The sequence below is a fragment of the Anolis carolinensis genome, unplaced genomic scaffold (assembly GCF_035594765.1).
Source record: "Anolis carolinensis isolate JA03-04 unplaced genomic scaffold, rAnoCar3.1.pri scaffold_8, whole genome shotgun sequence".
NCBI classification, from domain to species: Eukaryota; Metazoa; Chordata; class Lepidosauria; order Squamata; family Dactyloidae; genus Anolis; species Anolis carolinensis.
Window position 1 is genome coordinate 1,202,477 of NW_026943819.1, and position 25,237 is coordinate 1,227,713.

Below are 25,237 nucleotides of genomic sequence, written 5' to 3' on the forward strand. Positions count from 1 at the left end.
ATATATATATATATAATGTGTGTATATGTTTTATTCTTTTGTATTGTTGTGTATTAGCATCGAATTCTGCCAGTTTTGTAAGCCGCCCTGAGTCCCTTCGGGTGAGAAGGACGGGATAAAAATGATGGAAATAAATATATTCAAACTAATATATCATCATAAATCATCATCATCATCATCATCATTTAATTACTTATTAATTGCCCTCTATCCACGATGCTCTAGGCGATTTACAAGATAAAATTGTAAAGGATAAAAATGTATATTATTTATACATGTATAACGTCTGTGTGTGTGTGTGTGTGTGTATGTGTGTGTATGTGTGTGTGTGTGTGTGTGTATATATATATATATATATATATATATATATATATTCAAACTTATAGATATATGTGTGTTTGATTAGGTATTCATTGATTTAAGTGAATATATATATTTTAATCATATGTTAAGTACACACACACATATATTTATTTGTAGCCTGCTTTATCTCCCCCAAAGGGGACTCAAAATCGCTATATGTAGTGTGTGTGTGTGTGTGTGTGTGTGTATATGGGACCAATTCCTCCCAACGGAAAGACAATATGGGTGAAAGAAAGATGACACAGACACAGTGTGAGCTGTTATATACCTGAAGCCATGCTTTATATGTTGCACCAGGAAGGACTCGGAGTGTGGGGCGATATTTACAACTTGTATCTCACTTGCAAACAAGTCACTGAACAGGCATGGGGAAAACTGGGCCCCTCCAGATGTTTTGGACTTCAACTCCCACCATTCCTAACCGCCTCAGGTCCCTTCCTTTTCCCTCTCAGCCGCTTAAGCGGCTGAGAGGGAAAAGGAAGGGACCTGAGGCGGTTAGGAATGGTGGGAGTTGAAGTCCAAAACACCTGGAGGGGCCCAGTTTTCCCCATGCCTGCTCTAGACCCCTTCAGAGATGCATAGCAGGATGTCCTGGGCTTCCAAGGGTCTGCCACCTCTGGGTCAGATTCCAACCCCCTCTCAAGTTCGTGGCACAGCCAAAGTCCCCAGGAAAAGGGCCGCTAGGTGCTCCTCTTGGTGTGGATCAGGAGGTCCCGCTGCAAGCCTGCGTCGAGAGCCGTGGCCGACTTCCCCGGCGGGAGGTCCGTCAGGAGGGTGAGCTTGTTGAAGACGCCGCGGCCGAAGTAGTCGGCCACCACCGAGAAGCTGTCGTTGGAGCACTTCAGCTGGAGGAGGAGCCAGAGGACAAAACAGATGAGATGATTTCAAGAAAAATCATTCCGCTCGTTCTGAAATCATACCGGTCACTCCAAACGCCAGACAAGATGCGCCCACCTGGTGCTGGAAGTGGTCGTGCAGGTCCCGCCTCTGCTCCTGGGCGCGGATCATGTCCATGACCTTGCGGTTCTCCGGGAGGCAGGTGGGGCACTCGGAGCCGCTCTCGGAGTAGCTCTCGAAGCAGTGCTGGTGGAAGGAGTGGCCGCAGAGGAAGTGCACCGAGGGCAGCTCCAGGGCGCTGGTGCAGATGCTGCACTTGGTCTTCTGGAAGATCTTGGGGCTGCGGGAAGGAGGGAGGGAAGGAAGGAAGGAAGGAAGGAGAGAGGGGAATGCATGGGCAGGGCCTCCGACCATCGAGCCGAGGCCGCTAGACTCCCATCCCTCCTCAAAGGTGGGACGGAGCAATACGTAAAGCACTCTTCTTCAAGTGTGGGTCCCAGTCCCAAATAGGGTTCCCTTAACTCAATGAAAAATTTTGTGAGTTTTTTGGGCTGTATGACCGTGTTCCAGAAGCATTCTCTCCTGACCTTTCTCCCACATCTATGGCAGGCATCCACAGAGGTTGTGAGATACCTCATAACCTCTGAGGATGCCTGCCGTAGATGTGGGAGAAACATCAGGAAAGAATGCTTCTGGAACACGGCCACACAGCCTGGAAAACTCACAGCAACCCAGTGATTCCGGCCATGAAAGCTTTTGAGAATACAACTTTGTGAAGTATGGGGAGGGGAATCGAGCAGGTCTTACAGCTCCGGAGCTGAAAATTGTGGCAACAGGAACAGATTCTGAACACAATCCATTTACACACACCCCTTAGCAACAATGTACAGGGTTTATAGCAGACTCTGCAGAAAATCCTCAGTTGTACTCCAAAAAAAGAGAGGAAAATCTGCATGTTTAGCAAGCATTGGAAATGTTGACTTATTTTCAGTAAATGTCGTTTTTATACCTGGTTTTCAATTCCTCGATCTCCTTGCGGATCCGCTTGGTCTCCTCCCGGTACTTGTGGATCCTCTGCTCGTCCTGCTCAATCTGGCGGCTCTGCCTCTGGAGCTTGCTGACCAGATAGTCCTTGATGACCGACAGGGTGGCCGTGGAGTTGTGGGCCAGGGTCTGTACCACTGGAAGAAGAAGAGGAGGAGGAAGCCAAAAAGGTGGTTTGGAACCTCTTGAAAGGCTGTGGAGTACTTGAAACAAGGCTACAGGCAGTCCCCAAGTTACAAACATCCGACTAGTTACAGGGTTGTTGTATGTTTTCTGGGCTGTATGGCCATATTCCTAGTTAAGAAAGGGGCTGAGACAACAGGGAGTGAAAGGAATCTACCCCCAGAAGGGAAATCAAACAGGTTTCCCTTGTAGAGACGCCCAAGTGTCCTCTTGCAGGAGAGGCAGCATTCCTCGGCCTGCCCCCTTCCCCCGTTGTGCTCCCCCGTCCCCAAAAGGCTCTCACCCAGCAGAGGCGGCATCAGGTTCTTGGTCTCGATGTGCTTGAGCACGGCCGCGATGTACTCCTTGCAGTCCTCCTCCTTGTGGGCGAAGTAGCCCAGGGCCTGTTCCCACAGGCAGGCCTCCTGGTCGCCATACTGCTCGCAGACCTCCACCACCTTCCGGTACTGCTCGTTCTGCATGTGGTAGTGCATGATCTGCTGGAAGCTGGGGAGCAAAGGGGGAGAACGGCAGCCCAGGTGAGTCGACAACGTTAATAAATCACAGAACTGGAAAGAAACATAAAGGCTATCTAGATCAGGTGTGGTCAAACTTTGGCTCTTCTTCCAAATGTTTTGGACTTCAACTCCATACTGGCTGTTAGGAATTATGGGAGTTGGGGTCCACACCTGGTCTAGACCAACTCTCTTCTGCCATAGAAAAAATATACAGCTAAGGCAACCACTCCATTGCTATTTAAATCCTCTCAACTATGATGATCCACCGCCTTCCACTAGCACAGCCATATAGTCAAGAAGCTGTCCTTTAAGCGGAGCCTCTTTTCTTGAAATCTGTTTTTTTAGTTTTCAACCTACTTGGCAATCTCTCCAGATCATTCTGAATTTTGACCCCATTCTCATGGCTATTTGGTGTCCTCTGCAGATCTGAGAAGCAGGCCCTTTGCAGCAATAGCAGCAGCAGCATCCTAATTGTTTGCACTCAGACCTACAGCAGCTCCCTCCCCATCCTGGGAACCTCCCGGCTGACCCTCTTCCCTCCCTCTCTTCAGACACAAGAGCCAGGGCCATCGCCCCATCCGCACGCACAGCTTGCCCTGTTCGTAGAGGTACAGGATGCCGTCCTTGAAGTTGTGCATCTGGCACAGGACCAAAGCCTTGTCGAAGACGCTCTGGAACTTCCCGCTCTTCAGCAAGGAAATGGCTTCGTTGTGGAGCTTCTCTTTGGCCTGCGAGGAAAAGGCAAGAGGACGTGAAGGATCCAAGTCAGGAACAAAAGAGAGGGAGAAGGCCCGAGATGAAGGAGCAGGCTGTGGGACGCCCAACTGGATCTACAAACCCACTTGCGGTGTTGTTGCCCATGGAAGCCAGCTGGAGCTCTCTCCTGGGTGAAGGGGGAAAGCCGGGCTACCTACCTGCGGATCCTGCTCGTGGGCCCAGTTCTGGAGGCGCAGCTCCAGGAGGGTATCGTAGACGCCTTGCGGAGAGTTGGGCAGCACCTCCGACATGTGCTCCAGGAAGGCCTTGAGCTCCCGGGAATTGTTGGCAAAGATGGGAATGAACTCGTCCGGGTTGGCCTAGACCCCAGAAAAGAAAGGCAGGCAGGGTCTCAAGCACCTACTGACCTATGATGATGTGCTATTCACCATGTTGTGCCCGCCTCGAGCAACAAGAGTGGTGGGAAAGAAGTATTATTATCATCATCATTACTAATACTAATAGTAGTCCTCTTTGCACAGCCACCTGGCACCCAGAATGCCCCTGAACACCTTCTGCCCTGAATAGAACAGAATAACTATATTGTCATTGCTGTTAATCTGATGTTCATCATCTCCCCTCCAACAATTTAGTCAAATTTTAGAGATTTTTAATGCATTTTTATTTATTTATTTTTATTTATTTCCAACATTTGTATCCCGCCCTTCTCACCTGAAGGGACTCAGGGTGGCTTACAATAATGGCAGCAATTCGATGCCCACACAAAAACAATATCAAACAATACATAAAATCAATTAAAACTATTAAATACAATAAAAATTACAATATATAAATTTAAAAATTTTAAGGACTCCATATGTTTGTAAGTACAGTAGTCTCACTTATCCAACATAAATGGGCCGGCAGAATGTTGGATAAGCGAATATGTTGGATAATAAGGAGGGATTAAGGAAAAGCCTATTAAACATCAAATTAGGTTATGATTTTACAAATTAAGCACCAAAACATCATGTTATACAACAAATTTGACAGAAAAAGTAGTTCAATACGCAGTAAGGCTATGTAGTAATTACTGTATTTACGAATTTAGCGCCAAAATATCACGATGTATTGAAAACATTGACTACAAAAATGCGTTGGATAATCCAGAACGTTGGATACGCAAGTGTTGGATAAGTGAGACTCTACTGTATGTGGATTATGTTATGTCTAGTTTATTAAGTTGTTAATAATTTTGTTGAGTTTTATGATTTGTTTATATATTTTACTGTTGGCATTTAATGTTTGCCATTGTGTATATTTTGTTGTAAGCCATCCTGAATCCCCTTGGGGAGATAGGACAGGCTATAAATAAAGTTTCAAAATAAATCGTTTCATTGTACGTCGTACAATATTAAATGCCATCCCCAATCACATTATATATGTAGAAATTACAAAACAAAGCACCCATCCTTCCATATTCTAATCACAACTGCACGACCCTTAATGCCACATTACTGTGAAACCACAGAGGCTGCACCTACCTTCCGCCCTTCCATCCCTCCAGGGCCCTCTCGGTCTCCCGCCGGCCGGTAGTCGGTGCACAGGACTTTGAGCAGCTCCGTGGTCTCATGCGGGACGTGGTGCATAAGGATCTTGCCATAGCGCTTCATGTTGCTCTCGGCCTGCTCAAAGGGCAGCCTGCCGATGTAGCGCAGGGCCTCCTGGTAGTTCTGCCGGGCAGAGAAGGAGGAGAAACCCTCATTTATGACAAAACAGGATGAGCAAACATCAGAAGCCCCTAATCTGGGGTCCAAGTAGATTTAGAACAGAACAAGGCAGCCCCAGCTTCCCTCCAAGACAGGAAGAAGCATAAAGAGGGGGGCTGCCTGAACAGCTAGAGGCACAAGAAGGCCTCACCTTGATATCCTCCAGCTGGATCTTGAGGTACCACTCGTGGTGTGAATGCTTCTCGGCTAAGTAAACCGCATGGGAGTAGCAGCCGGCCTGGCGCAGGACCTTGATGGCCGTCTCCACGTCAAAGTGCACCTCACTCTCACTCGTCTGCGTGAGAAATGTGTTGCGCAAGGCCCTGAATTATGCACCCAGCCCTGGAATGGGAAGACTCTCTGCAAAGCAGGCTAACCCAGACCTACACATGGCCCTCCTCTGCTTGCATGACTGGAGGAGAATGAGAACAAGACCCAAACAATATAGGGAAAGGGGAGCACATCTGCCTCTCCTGACACAACGCTCCCGTTGGAAGATAAGGCTAAGTATTTCTGCATTCCTTCCTCTGAAAAAGAGTCTGCAGTGCCTGGTACCCATTGGTGTCTCCCATTCAAATACAGAATAGGGTTATCTTTGCTTAATTCCCAAGTTCAGATGACATATAATGCATTTATACCTCCTCTAATTGGTTTTTATTAGTATCAATATTTACTATATTTCTACCTCACCTTTCTCCCCAGAGACTCAAGGAAGCTAACAAACATAACACACTAAAAATTAAAATATTTGTGAGTGGATACAAAAATTAAAATACAGTGAAAATGTAAGAAATGCCATTAAATTTACATTCAAAGCCTACCTCCCCTTCCCAAACGTACAGCAGGGCATTCAATTAATTCTGTCTCTAAATCAAAATTGTCACAGGGGACCACCTCCCTGACCCATTGCCCTTTCGGCGGCACCTTGATGAACTCCTCCAGCTTGGAGATGTCCTTCAGCTTGGTGTAGCAGTTCAGCAGCAGCGTGGTGTGGTCAGCGTTGGCTAGAGCCTGGAGGTGCAGCGTCTGCAAGTAGGCCGTCAGGTTGTGGATCCGCTGCGCGTCCAGGAACTTGCGGATCACATAGGATGGCTCTAGCTTCCCAATGGTGCTGAAGAGGAAAGGGGCTGGTCAGGGCTCTCTTTACAGCCATGCAAGAGGACGACACAGGGGGAAAGTATACACAATCCCCCCATCTCATCTATAAATCACACATCCTGGCAAAATATAGTATCCTGAGATACCTAAAACTGATGTGCAACGAGAGCCTAAGTATTAAAGTTCTGACTTGTTTTTACCTCATGAAATATGGCAGTAAGAAGAAGACCTGCAAATCTGGACTTTTCTAGACAAGTTTAACTATTTATTTAATTTATTTCTTTATTTACTACATTGATATCCCACTCTTCTCACCCTGAAAGGGACTCAGAGCGGCTTACAAATAATACGTACATACAATGTATTATATTATTAGCATAGCACAATATTAGCATTATATATCACTATATTGTACTATACCACTATACTGTAGCATTATTAGTAACATTACATGTAATATAAGATACACAATTAATATTATTATATTGTATTATTAGTGTCATATTGTATCACAGTATAACATCAATATGCGTATATACAATATATTATTTATTATTGTATATTACATTGCACACAATATAAAATATTCTACTATCCTGGCATATCAAAAATAGCAAAAACACCATCCAAATGAACATTCTACTGTGTTCAGAATTGTTAGCGACTGCATTGTTGTTTCTTTGGACAGCAGTCTGTTTCCTATAGGCAAGGGACTAAAGGTATAGAATATAACAATATTAAGATGTTGGTCTTTGAAAACCAAACTGATGTGAGAAGAGAATTAAAGTGCAAAGTCTACCACCACCGCCCCTCCAAATTATGTTGTTGTGCCTACCGGATGTACTGCTGAATGGCGCCATCGTGGTTGCCCTTGTTGTACAGGTGGTCTCCATACTGGCGGAAGATCTCGGACAAGCCGTCACTGTCCAGGTGGTGACTCCTGGCCAAGTTAATGGCCATTTCAAAGAGGTTCTTCTTGAAGAGCATCTGTTAGGAAAGAGGCAATAGATTGTGATGAGGTTAATGTAAGGATCCAGTATCCTTGGACCACCACCAGGTCATGCTAAGCATTAACCAAATCAGGCTCCCTCGCAAACCAAGCAGGCAACGCACTCTCCCCCATCTCTACCACAGAGCCCTTCACTTCCCTGGCCCCAACCAACCACCCGCAGCAGAGTAAACGGGGCTCCCTTGCCTCCAGCTTGGTCTGGGTGTCTTTCTCCTGCAGCACATGGAGTTTCCCATCCCTGGTCAGCACATACAGGCAGCCCCATTCCGCCAGGACATCCACCACATCATCGAAGACGGAGCTGTACGCAATGAACTTGTTGCCCAAGTCATAGATGTTCAGGATTTGTTTGTCGGAATTTTGTGCGTCGCTCCCAGCAAAATCAGACCTGGAACACGGAACAGCAAGAGGGATTTGTACAAACTCTACCAGGCATTGAGCTCTGAAAGGAACCTGCAAAACTAAGCTGGAACTGATGCTACTAATGCATGTAACCTTCAACTGCTATGGTTCCAAATGACAATCCTGGATTGGTAATTTGGGGAGGCAGATAAAACAGTCTACTAGAGAGCTTTAGTAATATAGTTCTGTTCTATACAATCCTAAGTACTTCACCAGCTACAAATTCCAGCATTCCACTGGATGGAGCAAGGGCAGTTAAAGTGCTATCAACTTAGGATCAAGTCAGGAGATGCTATTAATACAAATAGCTACTAATTCGAAAAACTAAGAATACATTTTCACTGGTTTTAAGAGTATTGCTGTTAATGTTTAATTCCACTGTGATGCTTGTATATTTTTAGGTTTTAAATTGTATTGTATTGGTTTTGAAAGAGTTATAGCTTTCACATGAGAATGAGGATGAAAGTGTGACTGTGCCTTACTTCGGAGAGGTCTTCCGGTCCTTGGACACGATGACAAGGAAGCCTCGATACCAGTGGGCAATCAGCTTCTGGCCCTCGAAGGCAAAGCAGGGCCCCCGCTCATCCGGCTGGTACAAGTATACGCATTCATCTCCGGCCACAATGAACTGGAGGTCCTGGGAGAGGTCGCTGAGTGTGGAGCAGCGCAGGCCACAGCCACGCGTGTCCAGCTCCAGCTGCGGGTAGTCCTTCACGGAGAGGGTGTAACACTGCAAAGCCACAAGGGAGGGAAAGGCAGCAGTGAAGCTCCGGAGCTGGTCGACCTGCTCCATTCCCCTCTCCATGCTCCACCAAACGCCTCACCTGGATGTTCTCGGTGGTGGCGACAAACAGGTGGGTTGTTTTGCCAGACTGGCGAAAGGCGAGGCCTGTCACTGGGAAACTCCCCTCGTGAAGTATCTGAGTCTTGCTGTGCCGGTCTCTCGTGATGTCGCCTTTTGTGAGCACAACGCTGCCATCAGCAAAGCCTAAGGCAGAGAAGAATAAGAATGCTATGCTTCACGTAACATTTCGAGACAAGAGAGTAAACCGACCCAGCTGAGAGTTAAACTACATCAACACATCAAATATAAATTGGAGCCCAGATTATATTTTATTGGGAATGACCAATAAACAAACAAAATATTTAAAATATAAAGTATTGCGCTACATCAGGCCTCGGCAAACTTGGGCCCTCCAGTGTTTTGGACCTCAACTCCCACAATTATTAACAGCTGGCATTTTGCCTCCACTTACCGATAGCCATGAAGTTGAGATTCTCATGGACAGTGAGGCAGGACACAACCGTGGGCTTGTTGCCAGGAATAGCGGGGAAAATCCGAGTGCAGAGAGGATTCCCGCCATCACGTTTCTCAAGGTTCCAGACTTTGACCTAGAAATCACGACAGTCTGATGATCAGGGAAGCCACACTAGGGAGAAATATCTGGTTTTACCTAGAGATTTAAATGCGACGGTGCACAAAATATATATCTTTTCACTCTTTCAAGGGATATCTAGACTTTGGATCGCAAGGGCTGCAGATACATGCTTGAGGTTACCTTCAGATGAAAAAACCACGGCAAGGCAAAATGCTCAGTTAATAAAGTGAAAGCGAATAAGGAAAATGAAAGGCTTCGGCAGGCCAACTGAGTCAGGTTGGCCTTCTCTTGGTTGATCACAATGAAGCCTACTACACACGTGTTTTTCCATATTCTTAGACATCTTATTAGCTTGTTAAATACAATATAATCAGGCATGGGCAAACTTGGGCCCTCCGGGTGTTTTGGACTTCAACTCCCACCATTCCTAGCAGCCTACCGGCTGCTAGGAATGGTGGGAGTTGAAGTCCAAAACACCCGGAGGGCCCAAGTTTGCCCATGCCTGCCATAAGAGGTCTCTTTCCCTGTCCCTAAACACATAAAGCTTTTCAAGTTAGACGCCTCCCCTCCAACTCACCAAAGGGTTGATGCCTTCCTCGTCCTCCCCCACAGAAGCCAGGATGCTGTGCTGCTTCAGCTGGAAGAGGTGCGTCACCCGCAGTTTATAGGCCTGGAAGCTGCTGAGCTCCAGGGAGCGGGGCAGGAACCAGATCACCCCTTCCATATGTGGGAGATCTCCGTTAAGGACACAACATAATAATAATATAATATTAATTTTATTTTTATACCCCGCCCCATCTCCCTGAAGGCACTCGGGGTGGCTTACATGGGGCCAAGCCCAGGTCACAAACAATATAAAAACATAACAATAAAACAATCAATCAACAATAAAACAAGCCATACGTCAAGATACAATAAATATACTATGATAAAATCCTGGGTCGGCTCTAAAAAAAGAACTGGGCCAAAAAAGTGCAATTAGTGTCAGATTCAATCAGGGTGAGGTAGATCCCAGAACTATTGTCCCGTTAAAGTGCTGGCAAAGGCATACACTATGGCCTGCTAAAGGAACAAGGTATAATAAATAAGATAGGCAACAGGTCAATCCGTTACTATGGAGATCAGTCACCAAAGGCCTGTTGGAAGAGCCAAGTTTTCAGGCTCTTCAGGCCAAGTATTCAGGCTCTTTTCAGTCTCCAAATAGGCCAAAAAGCCCTGCTTGTGCTTTTTTATCAAAACAAATCTACGTTTTTTAGAGTTATTACATCAAGCTGAACAAGTTAAGGTAGTAGGGATGCAGGACACATGCATTATTCTATTTATTTATTTATTTCCAATATTTATATCCTGCCCTTCTCACCCGAAGGGGCTCAGGGCGGATTACAACACTGGCACAATTAGATGCCTATACAAAATCAATCAACAATACAGTAGAGTCTCACTTATCCAACATAAACGGGCCAGCAGAAGCTTGGATAAGCGAATATCTTGTATAATAAGGAGGGATTAAGGAAATGCCTATTAAACATCAAATTAGGTTATGATTTTACAAATTAAGCACCAAAACATCATGTTATACAACAAATTTGACAGAAAAAGTAGTTCAATACGCAGTAATGTTATGTTGTAATTACTGTGTTTATGAATTTAGCACCAAAATGTCACGATACATTGACTACAAAAATGGCTTGGATAATCCAGAGGCTTGGATAAGCGAGGCTTGGATTAGTGAGACTCTACTGTATTTATTTCCAATATTTATATCCTGCCCTTTTCACCCGAAGGGACTCAGGGTGGCTTACAACCCTGGCATAATTAGATGCCTATACAAAATCAATCAACAATACATAAAATCTGTTCAAACAATTAAAATACAATATAAAATTACAGTATATAATTTTTAAAAATACATATGCTCAGATCCATTCATCCGAAAACCTCGTGCCCTATCCATAGGTCAGTCTGTGTCATTCTTATCGTTTATTCGTTAAAAGCCTTTGGGAAGAACATATCTGATGTCATCATACTTCTAGACTACTTCACCATATACAAAAGATAACTAGAGCAGTGCTCATCTCACTCAGGCCTGAAATCTTTATTCTGCAGTACTCCCATGCCATTAGTTTTAATAATAATAGCATTTTAAAGAAAACCAAGCAACCTGTGGTGCTTAGAAAATTAAATCATGGATGAGCGCAGTTTTAAAACTTTAACCAGATTTCAATGGCTTCTCTGTTGAGTCTGACAAGGGCCAGCTAACACCTCCCAACAGAGGATTTCCCCAGGCAGGAAGCAGCCAGGCCTTGAAACTGCCGGGCTAAGGATATCCCCGAAGACGAGGCTCCCCCTCCCGGCGTCGCAGGCGGAGATGCCCGGCGGGAGGAGGAGCGGCCTTCCCTCGGCGTCGGCGGCCAGCGTCTCCCGGTCGAAGAAGGCGAAGCGCCGCCACTGCAGGTACGCCGCCATCTTGGCCGGAGAGAAACAAAACACAGCCACTTCCGGCCCGGCGGCGCGTCACTTCCGCTCAAGACGAAGCGTTGTAGTTCGCTCTGACACGCCCCCTTTCCTCGTGCGGAGACGGGAGAGAAGATCCCGCCCACTGCTTGCGGCCAGCCAATGGCGTGCCCGCAGCTGCCGGCAACCTGGGACGTGGCCCAATGGCGGGTAAGGGAAGGCGGGGCTTTCTCCGGGCGGGCCAATGAGCGGGCGCCGCGTCCTTGAGGCTTTTCCGCCGGTCGGGAGAACATAGGGGAGCTTCTCTGTGGATCCGAGCGGGAAGAAGGAGGCCGAGGAAGGGAAGAAGGAAGGCTCCGGGATGAGGCTCCTACTGCTGCTGCTGGCCCTGCTGCTTCTAGCGGGCCTTTCCGGTCAGTCTGGGGGGTCCCCGGCCTGGAGGGAGCGCTTCCGGGTTAAAATCCCACATTCTCTGCTTTGAACCGGATTATATGGCAGTGTGGACTCAGATAACCCGGTTCAAAGCAGATCTCGTGAATGGTCTGCCTTGATATTCGTGATTATATAGCTGTGTAGAAGGGCCCTGAATGAATCCCCTTTGACACTTGCCATTTCAAGTCCAGATTATCTGCTTTGAACCAGATTATATCTCTGTGTGGACTCATGCAATCTGGTTCAAAGCAAATAATGTGGATTATCGCCCTTGATATTCTGGGTTATATGGCTGTGTGGAAAGGCCCTCATAGAATCCATTTCAAAGCACATAATGTGGATGATCTGCCTTGATAATCTGGATTATATGGCAGTGTGGACTCAGATAACCAGGTTCAAAGCAGATCTTGTGAATAGTCTACCTTGATATTCGGGATTATATAGCTGTGTAGAAGGGCCCTGAATGAATCCCCTTTGACACTTGCCATTTAAAATCGAGATTATCTGTTTTGAACCAGATTATATCACTGTGTGGACTCATATAATCCATTTCAAAGCACATAATGTGGATGATCTGCCTTGATAATCTGGATTATATGGCAGTGTAGAAGGGGCCCATCTCTAAAAGCCACATTATTTGTAGCATAGAATCACATTGGCCTTATTCGCCGTCACATCACACTCCTGAGGCTGGATCCTCACTGCTTTATATCCCAGGATCTGATTGCAGATTATCTGGCAGTGTAGACTCCTACAACCTGTTCCCATGCTGATGTGGCCTGGCCTCCCGACACGTGTGGCCTTGTGGAGCTCTTATCTTTCATATCTATTGCTGCGCATGTTGAGGAAGTGTCACTGCATTGTGCAAGGAATGCTCTACCCGCTGTTGTCATGGAGCGGCACAATGATTTTAACTTTGCATTTGAAAGAACCTTGAAGGCATTTTCCACCTTTTGAGAAGCCACATGTTCAGAAGCAAGAGCACCAAGGCTTTCCCTTAACAGTGCAAGGCCCTTCTGGAATGCTTAATGTCTGGAACGTGACATATTGTATATTCTCAATTGGTTGTCCGTCTTTTTCTGAGTTCTTGAAACCCATTATTGGAATGAGAGGGTTGCTCCGTGACGTCACGTAATGCCGAGATGCTTCTGACACATTTAACTCCGTGCTTCTGTCCTACAGATTCCCTGGCGGTGATGTCAGTGGACTTGGGCAGTGAATCTATGAAGATCGCCATCGTCAAGCCTGGGGTGCCCATGGAGATTGTCTTAAACAAGTGAGTGGGCCTGCAGCAACGCTGTCTTGGAACCTGGTGCATCTTAATTAATTGTACCAGGGAATGCACTTAATTGAGATGGGAAAAATGGAAGAGATTCGAGACATGAACGAATTAACTTTTTTATTAAAAGTACATAGGGGTCAGTCAATAAAAAAGACAGACTGGACTTTATATAGAGAATATGTGAACAATCAGTAAGAAACAAGCCTTAAAATTGAAGACTCAGATAGACAATAATAGAGCAACCAGGACTATAAAAATTAAAAATAAATAAATTCAAGGTCCCGCGAAGGAAGGATGAAAGACTAAATAGTGTCTATCCCCGCATTTTGTGTGAGTGTGGGGGTGTTTTTTTCTTCTCTTTTCTCTTTTTGTTTCCTTTCCCCTTCACCTCCATTTACCCTGGATCCGATTTTGCCCCTCCCCCATTTTATGTATAATATATTATGTATAATGTCTTGTTTGTGGAAAACTTCAATAAAAATTACTTTAAAAAATTGAGATGGGAATTCACAGCAGAGTGGTAGAGATAGGGCTTTTAACACCGATGGAGCAACCAAGCACCAATTGCACCATCTGATTCCTAACCATCTCAATTCCTAATTCACTGCGCTGCCAGAGACAACATCAGCTTGCCGTCCTGAAGCTTCATCCATCTCCTCAGACTCTGTAGTCTCACTCAAGACGAAGTGGGGATGGCGCAGAGACGGGGATCCCTGCCCAGCCTGGAAGATGTGGGTTGCAAATGTGAAAGGAAGGCTTTTCAGTGCCCTTTCCTTTTCCCTTCAGGGAATCTCGGAGGAAAACCCCGGTGGCTGTGACGCTGAAGGAGAACGAGCGCCTCTTTGGAGACAGCGCTGTGGGAATGGTAAGCCCCAGGAGTCGCCCACAGTTCAGGCTTTGTGTTATTGTTGTTATTATTGTCGTGTTTATTTATACTCTCCACAAGGAGATGCAAAGTTGGGGTGATTCTAGGGAAGGGGCTATGCAGTAAGGTTTTTATTTTTCCATAGGGCATCAAGAACCCAAAGGTGGCCTTCCGGTACTTCCAGGACTTGCTGGGCAAACGCATGGATAACCCCCAGGTGGTCCTTTTCCAGTCACGGTTCCCAGAGCATGAGCTGGTAAAGGATGCGAGGAGGGAGACTGTCACCTTTCACCTGTCAAAGTGAGTGGCCAGTTTGGGGCTGACCAGGTGTTTTCCCAGAGATAGATACTTTAAGGTGCCTTAAGCATAGGGAACCAGAAAAGGCTTGTTTCGTTTCAATAAATTCCGGTCAGTAGCACTTAACCGAGCTCTAGCTTTTTATATGATTAGTGTTATAGTTCTCTATTGTTTTAACCTTGTGTCTGGTAAAGAACGGTATACAGTTTAAAAAAGTGTAGGAATGTATTGTTGAAGGCTGTCAGGGCCAGAATAACTGGGGCGTGGTGTGGTTTCTGGGCTGTATGGCTGTGTTCTAGCAGCATTTTCTCCTGTGACTGGCAACTTTAGATCCTCAGATTCCCACACCAGTATAGGAATGCATGAAATGTTGCTCTCAAGAACGTTCTTGGGGCTTTCACAACACACACACAGGCTGTCACTAAAGCATTTCCAGTTTACTTAATGGTGCCTTTCACAGGATGTTTTCCCTCTGTGTCCTCCTTGTAGAACAATGCAGTATTCTCCAGAAGAGATCCTGGGCATGGTCCTGAACTACTCTCGGGCACTGGCTGAAGAGTTTGCAGGTTGGAAGTGGCTCTGCCTGTGTGTCAAAGGGCAGCCATTGCTTTTGTCTCCTGGGTGTGGGCATTAGCAAGAGGGTGACTGAGGGAGTGGGTCACAAATGTGCTGAGCCCTCCTCCCCCCCCCCCCCAAAAGACACGCGAAAGACCTCAAGCGCTAACGGACTCCCCTCCCCATTATGCAGAGCAGCCCATCAAGGACGCCGTCATCACCGTCCCGGCCTTCTTCAACCAGGCCGAGAGGAGAGCCGTCCTCCATGCTGCAAAGATGGCCAACCTCAAGGTCTTGCAGCTCATCAATGACAACACTGCAGTGGCCCTGAACTATGGCGTCTTCCGGAGGAAGGACATCAATGCAACCGCTCAGGTGGAAACAGGGCGCTGTGATGTGAGGGATGTTGAAGGCTTTGCCTGGAATTCAGGCTCATTTTGCTTTGGGAATCTGGCTTTTTGCAAAGCCAGGGGAATTTGGCGTTGTTGCCCTTTGCTGACCAAGTGAGACGAGGCTAGGTCTGATTCAGAGCAAAGCAGCTACGTGAGGACCCATAGATTCACTAAGCACTTTACATGACTGAGATTGATTATTGTTTTATACCTGTAGCTATTCCTGTATTTTACAGATTTTAGCCAGGGGGTTTTGTGGAGATATTTATTGCTCTATGTTATTGTTTCTATAATTTTTGTATTTGGTGTGTGCACCTTTGAGTGCCTTGTAAACCACCCCGAGTTGGTGGCAGGGTATAAATAAATATTTATTATTATATTATTCTATTATTTTTAAACCTGAAGTGAAGATGGAGCTGATCTAAAAAAAAATCCCAATGCAACTCCATCCCTGCTTTATTTAATAAGTGGTTCTTTGTTGATTTGCAGAACATAATGTTCTATGACATGGGAGCAAGCAGCACGGTGTCCACCATTGTGACCTACCAAACTGTGAAGAGCAAGGAATCGGGGACCCAGCCTCAGTTGCAGATCCGAGGGGTTGGGTAAGAGTTCTCTGCCTCCGTCCTGGGCTTACAGTTAGACTTCCATTGTCCGTTGTGTGAAGCATAATGTGCATTGAAACAGGGTTTGGGCTAAAAGGGAAACGCCACCAAGCCAGAGGTCGCTGCTGGGCTTCCTTGCCTTAACTCCAGCTTCTGTGACCTGTCTTTTTGTTTACCGCAGATTTGATCGCACACTGGGAGGCCTGGAGATGGAGCTGCGCCTTCGGGACCATCTGGCCAAACTCTTCAACGAACAGCATCCGTCGAAGGATGTCCGGAAAAACCTCAGAGCCATGGCCAAACTTCTGAAGGAAGCCAACCGCGTGAAAACGGTGCTAAGCGCCAATGCAGACCATATGGCCCAGGTCAGCTGGGCACACGGGAATGGGTTCGATGCATTGCAGCACATGGTTCTGAAGAGTCTGGAGAGGGGTGGAAGCCGTCTGCGATGGTTTTGTGATGGGGAAGGTTGTATGGGAAACTCTGTGAGACGGGATCCTTTTGGCTTCTCTCCCAGATCGAGGGCTTGTTAGACGACATTGACTTCAAGGCCAAGGTGACACGGCAGGAATTTGAGGATCTGTGCTCCGACTTGTTCCTGCGGGTGTCTGGGCCCGTGCAGCAGGCGCTAAGCAGCGCTGAGATGAGTCTGGTGAGTGCGGGATAGATGATGATGATGGTTCTAAGTTAAGGAAGTATGGCTGAGCCTCACCTTCTGATGCTCACACTGTGCATCGTTCTCCACTTCTCAGAGTGAAATTGACCAGGTGATCCTCGTTGGCGGTGCCACCCGTGTGCCCAAGGTGCAGGAGTTCCTGCTCAAAGCCGTCGGCAAGTAAGTCCCCGCCGCCTGGGCTCCACAGCCCTCCTCATGCCACTGCTGCAGCCCTTTTTTTCTGTCCAGAGCAAGAAGGTGCTTAAGCTCTCTTTCCAAACTCAGGGAGGAGCTGGGCAAGAACATCAATGCGGACGAAGCGGCTGCCATGGGCGCCGTCTACCAAGCAGCTGCCCTGAGCAAAGCCTTCAGGGTGAAGCCCTTCATTGTCCGGGACGCAGCGGTCTTCCCAATCCAGGTGAGTCTCTGTCAAGCGTGAGGGGAGCAGGATGTGATAAGGGCAGGGGTGGAGGTGACGCATCCCACCTTGGAGTTTCGTTGGAGCACCCAGACCTAACTGCCCAGCACGGCAACAAGGACCCTTTGCTTTCTGCTCCTCTGCCAAACCCTCAGGTTGAGTTCACTCGTGAGGTGGAAGAGGAGGACAAGCCCAAGAGCCTGAAGCACAACCGCCGGATCCTCTTCCAGCGCATGGCCCCTTACCCCCAGCGCAAGGTCATCACCTTCAACCGCTACACGGACGACTTTGAGTTCCACGTCAACTACGCAGACATGGGCTTCCTGAGTGAGCCCGACTTGCAGTGAGTGCCTTTGTGGGGTGCCCACACCCCCAAGACTTTTGGGGCGCCCTTTTTCTTCCCCTGCTCTGCATATAGCTCAGGTGAAGTGGCCTGCATAGACCGTAGGCAGGCATTTGGCTCATCCACCTTTCCTTTGGCCTTGCCAGGATCTTTGGCTCCTTGAACCTCACCCGGGTGAAACTGCGTGGCGTGGGCGAGAGCTTCAAGAAGCACGTGGATTACGAGTCCAAAGGCATCAAGGCCCATTTCAATATGGACGAGAGCGGCGTGCTGAGCCTCGATCGGGTGCGTGTTGCCTCCCTGCTTCACAGATCCTGTGGCGCGACTGGGCCTTTCCGGATGGGTCTCACTGTTTGCTTGCCTGTCATTTTCCAGGTGGAATCCGTCTTTGAGACCGTGGTGGAGGACAAGCCAGAGGAGGAATCCACATTGACAAGTAAGCCTTCCCAATGGCATCTGCCTCTTCTGCAAGGAAGCCTTGATCTAGTTCCCGGCATTGACTTTGAGGGGCAGAGAGTTGGGAAGAAGGCCAGTGCTCCCTATGTTCTGCCTCTTACCATTACAGCCAGGTCTCCTCCCCATTACTCAGTTGCAGTGTGGCATAGTACATTATTTTTCTCATGTGTGTGTGCGTGTATTACTACTAAAATTATAGTAAAAATATAATAACAATAAAGTAATAATTAATACTACCAATAAAATAATAATAAAATAAAAATAAATAATAGTGATAATAATAATGCTCTTTCTTACCCACCTCTCCTCTGGCATGTTTCATAAAAACTTACAGTAGGACAACTACATTACAATATATGTCTGTGGAAATGCACATATTCAAATACAGAGAACAGAGATTAAAATACAGTAGACACAGGACGTGACTTTAAAAAGTCATACTGTAGTTAAAATTGCATATGCTGAAGGATATTATTGTGACTGGACAGCTGTATTTTCAGCTACTGAGCAGGAAGGGCGAATGGTTCCCCTGCCTCCAAAATGAAGACCCCACTAAAGGGATGCGCCCAGTGTTCTCTGCACAAAGCCAAGGGCCAAGTTCCCTTTTGCCTCATGTGATAAGAAGGTTCAGGTGGCAGGACGGATGTGAACCTTTCTGATCCTGCCTTCCTTTTTTTCTTTCTTTCTTTCCTCCTCTTTGGGCAGAACTGGGGAACACCATCTCCAGCCTCTTTGGAGGAGGCAGCCCTGTGCCGGAAGCTGCCGAAAACCTAACGGAGACGGTACAGGTGAGGCCTGGCTGCAAAGGGGCAGACCCTTGAATTCAGTCCGACACAGCTTCCAACATGGGTCAGAAAGGAGGATTAATATAACAGTGAAAGGAACGGAGAAAGAGAAAACATTGCCAAGTCACCAGAGTTCCCTTTTTAACCATTCAGCCCAAAGACTCTCTTGGCTGGAAGCATAGAGAGCAAGCCTGGCACCAATAGGGGCCCTAGATGAGGTGAATGGCTTTGGGGCAGGCCCCTCTCTGCTTGCCTGCAGCCACTATTTGCTGTTTCTGTTCCTCCAGGAAGAAGAAGAGAGCCAAGCAGAGCCCGACAAGGAGGAGGGTCCGAAGGATGAGGCTGGGGCCGCTGCCGAGGAGGAGGATGGGAAGTATCCGCCAACGCCGCCCCCAACGCAGGAGGAGAAGGCTGGGGAGGAGGAGCCAGTGGCCACAGAACAGCCAGAGGAAAAGCCGGAAAAGCCAGACTCCCAGGTGAGTTAGCCCAATTCTTTGGGGTTTGGAGGAAGAATTATTTGAGGCTGTGGTCACTGTTGCCCATTTTTGGTCAAAAGATATTTAGCCACTTATGCTCCTATTTTTAATCAATTTTATACTAATTTATTATGCAATGTTTTTGGTACGAAATAAATCAATAAAACCTTCTGAAGCCCCATGTTGAGTCTTCGGGTCCAGAATCATAGACTTGAACCCTGAAAAGAGCTGCTGTTCTTATTAGGAGGCCCAAGAGAAGGCCGGAGAAGAGCCCACCAAGAGCCCCGAAGGCAGCAAAGCAGCCGTGGAGGAGGGGGAGGGGGAGGTGGTGAAGCCCAAGCCTCCCAAGAAGCAGAAGCTGGTGGAGGAGATCGCCGTGGAGCTGGACGTCAACGACGTGCCGGACCTGATGCCGGAGGAGCTGCAGGGCTCCATCAAGAAGTAGGTTTGGGAGGCTCTCCGGGGATTGGGTCTGCCGCCATTTGCATGGGGTGCTTTCGCTGTTGCTACGACGGATGTGACTCTGGGTGCTTCCTTTGATCCCAGGTTGGAAGAGCTGACGGAGAGGGACCTCAAGAAGCAGGAGAGGGAGAAGTCTGCCAACAGCCTTGAGGCCTTTGTCTTTGAGACCCAGGTAGGAGAGCGGCCCCGATGATACAAAGAGCCTGCAGGTGATACAAAGCTGGGAAGGGAAGGGGTTGAAGGGAATTCAGTTTGAGAGGAACGGCTCCCTCTTCCTCCCTCCCAGGACAAGCTCTATCAGGAGGAGTTCCAGTTTGTTTCCACAGAGGAGGAGAGAGAGGAGATCACCAAGAAGCTGAGTGAAGTTTCCAGCTGGATGGAAGAGGAGGGTTACACGGCCACAACTAAGGTTGGGATACTCATGCGAACCTTTCATGACAAGGGATGGTTAGGCACGGACAAGAGCGGCCTTGCCTTGTGAGAGAGGTCTGAAGCAGGGTCAGCCTTCTTGTCAGAACCATGGGAAAGTGAAGAGAGAGCTTCTTGCAATGTGACGCCAAATCGTTTTGATTCCTGTTCCCAGGAGCTGAAAGAGAGGCTCTCTGAGCTGAAGAAGCTTTGCCGGAGCCTCTTCTTCCGCGTGGAGGAGAGGAGGAAGTGGCCGGACCGCTTGGCCGCCTTGGAGAGCCTGCTCAACCATTCCAGCATCTTCCTCAAGTACGGACGAGAGAAGGGGCTTGTGAGGGGGCAGAGGGGAAGCTTTGGGTCAGGCATGGGCCAACTTGGGCCCTCCCTGCAGGTGTTTTGAACTCCCACCATTCCTCATAGCCTCAGGCCCCTTCCTTTTCCCTCTCAGCTGCTTCAGAAAATTTCAAACAAATACAGATTTTTTTAAAAAATGCAAAGAAGTAAATTCCAAAGATTTGAAAAGTTTGAAAGTGTTATTTACTATTTAATTACAGTAGAGTCTCACTTATCCAAGCTTCTGGATTAGCCAAGCCATTTTTGTAGTCAATGTTTTCAATATATCATGATATTTTGGTGCTAAATTCGTAAATACAGCAATTACAATATAACATTATTGCGTATTGAACTACTATTCCTGTCAAATTTGTTGTATAACATGATGTTTTGGCGCTTAATTTGTAAAATTATAACCTAATTTTCCTTAATCCCTCCTTATTATCCAAGATATTCGCTTATCCAAGCTTCTGCCGGCCCGTTTAGCTTGGATAAGTGAGACTCTACTGTACTTACTTTGAAAGGAGTTGTTATCTTAGCTATTTAAATGACTGAAATGAATTGCAATAATCATAATAATAATCTTTATTTATATCTTGCCACCATCTCCCAGAGGGACTTGGGGCAGCTCATAAAACACTCAAAGTGTGACACAAAATACAACAAGTGCAAAACAAAACATAGGCAAAGCAGTCAACACAACATCGTAAATTCACAGTACCAAGCAGGTCTTTGTCTCCCGCACACCAACCGCTCCGGCCAAAAGGTATGAATCTGAATCAGAGCCAGGCCTCATGCCTTTCTCCTGTTTTGCAGAGGAGCTCGCATGATCCCGGAGGTGGATCAAATCTTCACAGAGGTGGAGCTGACCACGTTGGAAAAGGCTATAAATGAAACAACGGTAAGGAAGGGATGCGGGGGACTCGGTTGGAAACATCCCTGTCGGAGTGAGGAATGGGCTCTAACACATTGCTTCCTTTGGCTCCCTTTCAGCTGTGGAAGAACACCACTCTGGCTGAACAGAACAAGTTGCCTCCCTCGGCGAAGCCCATCCTCCTCTCCAAAGACATTGAGCTGAAGATTGCCGCCCTGGATCGGGAGGTCCAGTACCTGCTCAACAAGGCCAAGTTTGCCAAGCCCAAGCCGCCGAAGAAGGAGAACGCCACAAAAACGGAGACAGGCAAGAACGCCACGGAGCGGCCTGAGGGCGAGAAGGTCATCCCTCCCAAGGAGGAGAAGCAGGAAGGTGAGTGAGGTTGGCAGGGAACCAAAATGATCCCCTTGGTCAAAATGTGTCTCCCTGTGGGTTTCTGTGGAAGCCTCCAGTCCCTACTTGACTCCAGAGAAGAACTCGGCTCAATCAGTAGACGGAAAGAGGGATGGGCAGCCTTCCTTGGGATCGATAGATAGGGAAACTGAGTCCTGTCCTGGAGATAGGAGAATGGGCAGTTGCAGGAGACTTCCTGTGGGTTTCTGCATGACCCTTAGTGCGAAAGGTTTATTTCTATTTATTTTGCTGGGGGTAGGGTTTGCGCTTTGGCCATTGTATATCTCCCACCAAACCCCATGTGGAATGTGGAGAATTTTTAATGCAGAAAGACATCTTGTTTGTAACCTCAAGTGGCCTTTTCTCCTCCAGATCAACCAGAGGATGCCAGCCCAGTCCAAGAGCCCCCCACGGAGGAGCCGGTGCAGCTGGAGGGGGAGTCGGGGCCAGGAACAGGTCAGAGAGCATCCCCAGATCACCCTGTTTATCTCCCCAGTTTTATATATATGTAAAAACGGCTGAGGGGGGAAAGGAAAGGGCCTGAGGCTGTTAGGAATGGAGGGAGTTGAGGTCCAAAGTTTGCCCATGCCTGTTGTAGTGTATGTGCTTATTTGTCTTCCTTCCTTCCTTCCTTCCTTTCTCTCAGGCCCGCAGATCGACAAAACGCCTGAACCAAGGGAAGATTCTCGAGCCAACGATGAATTATAACGGTTCCTCAACCCCCCTCCCACCACCCATCAATCAACTCCTATTTATTTACAGTTCACTTGGTGGTTTCAAAAACAGACCTAGTTCATGGCACAGACTGACAGCAAGAGTTGTACTCTTCTCCCCGCCCAAAAAAAAAGGCCTCCCTCCTGTTTGGAATGTCCTTTCTGTTGGTGTTGGTGTGCGGTCTGTCTCTTCACTGCCTTGTTTTGGTCTGGTTTTCGGCCGACGGGAAGCCCATACTCACTCTCTCTTGAGCTGCCACGCCTCAAACAAACCCCAAAACCTTTCCGGCAAATGGCATACAGCTCCGACGCTCTGGGCTTTGTCTTCGCCTCCCGCTGCGCAAGGAACAGATTGGAATACAACCTCATTGCTCTGTAATCAAAACGGTTGGAACGGGAGGGCCCTAAAAGCAGTAGCCAGCGCTCAAAAAGGGAAAGCAAAGCCCTTCGAGAGAATCGTGAGAGGGACGCCATGCATCTACAACCAGGAGATGGTTGTAGGGATGAAGCGGGGAGTGAGGCTCCCATGAAATATCCCAGCTCCAGCTTAATGTCATTGGCACAACTTGCCCAAGTTGGATCCCAGTTTCAGATGATATGATCGAAGAGGAGGCCAAAATAGAGCTTGAAATTCCATCCCCAGATACATAATTTTTTCCCTTTATGTGTTGCATTGACTCCTTAGGTTTGTAGTTTCCTCTTTTCTGGCAGCACTGGGCTTTGTTTGTTACGGTTGGCACGTTGTTGTGCTTCTGATCTCTCGGAATCGTTTGCAAAGTGTGCTGACGCGTGTGTTTCCGTGTTTATCTCGTGTTTGATTCCCTTCCCCGGGTGATTACGTAGCCTGGAAGTGGGGGACCGTTTGGGTTGCTTTTTGGCTTGTGAAGCAAGACATCCGGGCGCTTCGGTTTCCAGTCGCTTCGGTTGTCCGTCGGCATAAAGTGGAGGCAAAACCTCTTTATTTCCCCCCAAAAATGAAGCTCTTGAAATACCAGTCTTGTTTCATTCTCTTTAATATTTTGCAAGGTTTCGTGGAAACTTTGCCACAGAGTACAGTACATTATCTGTTAGTAATGCACAAGTTGCGCATTACCCTTCATTCCACTATGTTTTTTTTATTTTCTTGCGCAGGGCTTGGGGAGTTTAGCTTGCCTTTTTTCCTGGGTTTTCTGTGTCGGCAGACAGGCCTCGATCTCTCTTAAATGCGCATCAGACGCTTGCCTTTTTGCGTACAAACGGGATTGCTTGCTAATTTAGAAATAAAACCTCACTGTTTGGGCGGAAGGTGCATTCTACTGTGAGACAAGAGTGGGCATGGTCCGAATTCGGTCCTCCAGGTGTTTTGGACTGCAACTCCCACCATTCCTAACAGCCTCAGGCCCTTTCCTTTTCCCTCTCAGCCGCTTAAGCGTCCCAACACACGGGGATGCTGGATCTCGTGCTTCTCCCCCATAGTGGCTCCCACATGTGTCTCCTATCAAGGGGCCTGAGGCTGTTAGGAATGCTGGGAGTTGCAGTCCAAAACACCCGGAAGAAAGGCCGAAGTTGGCCCATGCGTGGCCTTAGAGGAAGCGCCTGAATGTGAAATCTTTGCTTTCTTGTCCGGCGTGTGTCTTGTGCTGTGCGGTCATTCTTCTTGTCCGTTCCTCGGTTTTTTTCCTGGAAGTCTTTCGAATGAATCGGGTCCCCCACGGAAAGAAATAAGGCCTCCGTTTGCCACATTGGCACTTGGTCCGGAGGCGTTGGGTTCCGCGCCGACGTTCCTTCCTTGCCGGGTTCCGTTCGCTCTCGTTGCAGAAGGATGAAAAGGGACGGGTCCGGGGTCGCCCGAACGTTGGAATGTCCTCGCTCCTCTGGAAGACGCGGTTTCAATTAAACGGATTTGCTTTTTCTACACACCTTGGCTGCCTTGTTATTTTCTTTTCATAATAATCATACAGTAGAGTCTCACTTATCCGACATAAATGGGCTGGCAGAACGTTGGATAAGTGAATATGTTTTATTTATTTATTTATTTACAGTATTTATATCCTGCCCTTCTTTCTCACCCCGAAGGGGACTCGGGGCGGATTACAATGAACACATATATGGCAAACATTCAATGCCAACAGACAAACAACATATATAGACAGACACAGAGGCATTTAACTTTTTTTTTCCAGCTTCATGATTCCGGCCACACGGGGAGCTGTTGCTTCAATGTCCAGTAGTGGCTGTACTTCCTCATTCCATTCCTCGTGTTTTGCTGGCAGTTTTATGATGTTGTAAATTAGTTAAATTAGCCTCCCCTGCCTAAAGCGTACCTATATTTCCCTAACTGACAGATGCAACTGTCTTTTGGGGCTGCATAGGTCAACAGCAAGCCGGCTATTTAATGGTCGGTGGCTTAACATGACCCGGGCTTCGAACTCATGACCTCTCGGTCAGTAGTGATTTATTGCAGCTGGTTACTAGCCAGCTGCGCCACAGCCCGGCCCACAGCCTGGCCCAATATGTTGGATAAAAGCTCTTTACTAGAGCTTTTGATCTATGTTAATGTTATCAATATTTGTATATATGTTTTTATCCTTTACAATTTTATCTTGTAAATCGCCTGGAGCATCTTGGATGGAGGGCGATTAATAAGTAATTAAATGATGATGATGATAATAAGGAGGGATTCAGGAAAAGCCTATTACATTATGATTTTACAAATTAAGCACCAACACATCATGTTTTACAACAAATAAGAAAAAAAGCAGTTCAATACACAGCAATGTTAT

General features: G+C 47.3%; 2 protein-coding genes across 2 annotated transcripts; one reads left to right on the top strand and one right to left on the bottom strand.

Moving 5' to 3' along the window:
* Positions 1–616: 616 nt before the first annotated feature.
* vps11 (VPS11 core subunit of CORVET and HOPS complexes) lies at positions 617–11,784 on the bottom strand. The gene is made up of 16 exons (XM_062961219.1): positions 11,601–11,784; positions 9,855–9,999; positions 9,155–9,290; positions 8,723–8,886; positions 8,381–8,628; positions 7,683–7,884; positions 7,323–7,474; positions 6,314–6,500; positions 5,541–5,684; positions 5,165–5,353; positions 3,839–4,000; positions 3,513–3,652; positions 2,711–2,913; positions 2,210–2,381; positions 1,318–1,540; positions 617–1,208 (listed from the first exon to the last, which is right to left on the bottom strand). The coding sequence occupies exons 1-16, from the start codon at positions 11,741–11,743 to the stop codon at positions 1,044–1,046; spliced, it is 2,775 nt and encodes a 924-aa protein (XP_062817289.1). The 5' UTR covers positions 11,744–11,784; the 3' UTR covers positions 617–1,043.
* Positions 11,785–11,987: 203 nt separating this feature from the next.
* Positions 11,988–24,371, top strand: hyou1 (hypoxia up-regulated 1). The gene is made up of 24 exons (XM_008124239.3): positions 11,988–12,144; positions 13,346–13,439; positions 14,232–14,310; positions 14,456–14,610; positions 15,097–15,173; positions 15,356–15,537; positions 16,044–16,159; positions 16,341–16,524; positions 16,677–16,811; positions 16,912–16,994; positions 17,100–17,232; positions 17,388–17,575; positions 17,722–17,860; positions 17,951–18,011; positions 18,737–18,819; positions 19,104–19,292; positions 19,537–19,733; positions 19,839–19,926; positions 20,041–20,163; positions 20,338–20,471; positions 21,312–21,396; positions 21,489–21,741; positions 22,135–22,218; positions 22,409–24,371. Exons 1-24 carry the CDS (start codon positions 12,093–12,095, stop codon positions 22,468–22,470), a joined length of 2,976 nt encoding a protein of 991 aa, XP_008122446.2. The 5' UTR covers positions 11,988–12,092; the 3' UTR covers positions 22,471–24,371.
* The last annotated feature ends 866 nt before the right edge of the window (positions 24,372–25,237 follow it).

Bases quoted from the DNA above. Each gene is read 5' to 3' on its own strand.
- vps11 (XM_062961219.1), bottom strand. From the start codon at position 11,743: ATGGCGGCGTACCTGCAGTGGCGGCGCTTCGCCTTCTTCGACCGGGAG. The intron at 7,475-7,682 runs GCAAGGGAGCCC...CTTTCCTAACAG, and splicing joins ACACCCAGACCAAGCTGGAG to ATGCTCTTCAAGAAGAACCT. The intron at 2,914-3,512 runs GTGCGTGCGGAT...TTTGCTCCCCAG, and splicing joins CTCTACGAACAGGGCAAGCT to CTTCCAGCAGATCATGCACT.
- hyou1 (XM_008124239.3), top strand. From the start codon at position 12,093: ATGAGGCTCCTACTGCTGCTGCTGGCCCTGCTGCTTCTAGCGGGCCTT. The intron at 17,233-17,387 runs GTGAGTCTCTGT...CCAAACCCTCAG, and splicing joins CAGCGGTCTTCCCAATCCAG to GTTGAGTTCACTCGTGAGGT. The intron at 17,576-17,721 runs GTGAGTGCCTTT...TGGCCTTGCCAG, and splicing joins CTGAGTGAGCCCGACTTGCA to GATCTTTGGCTCCTTGAACC.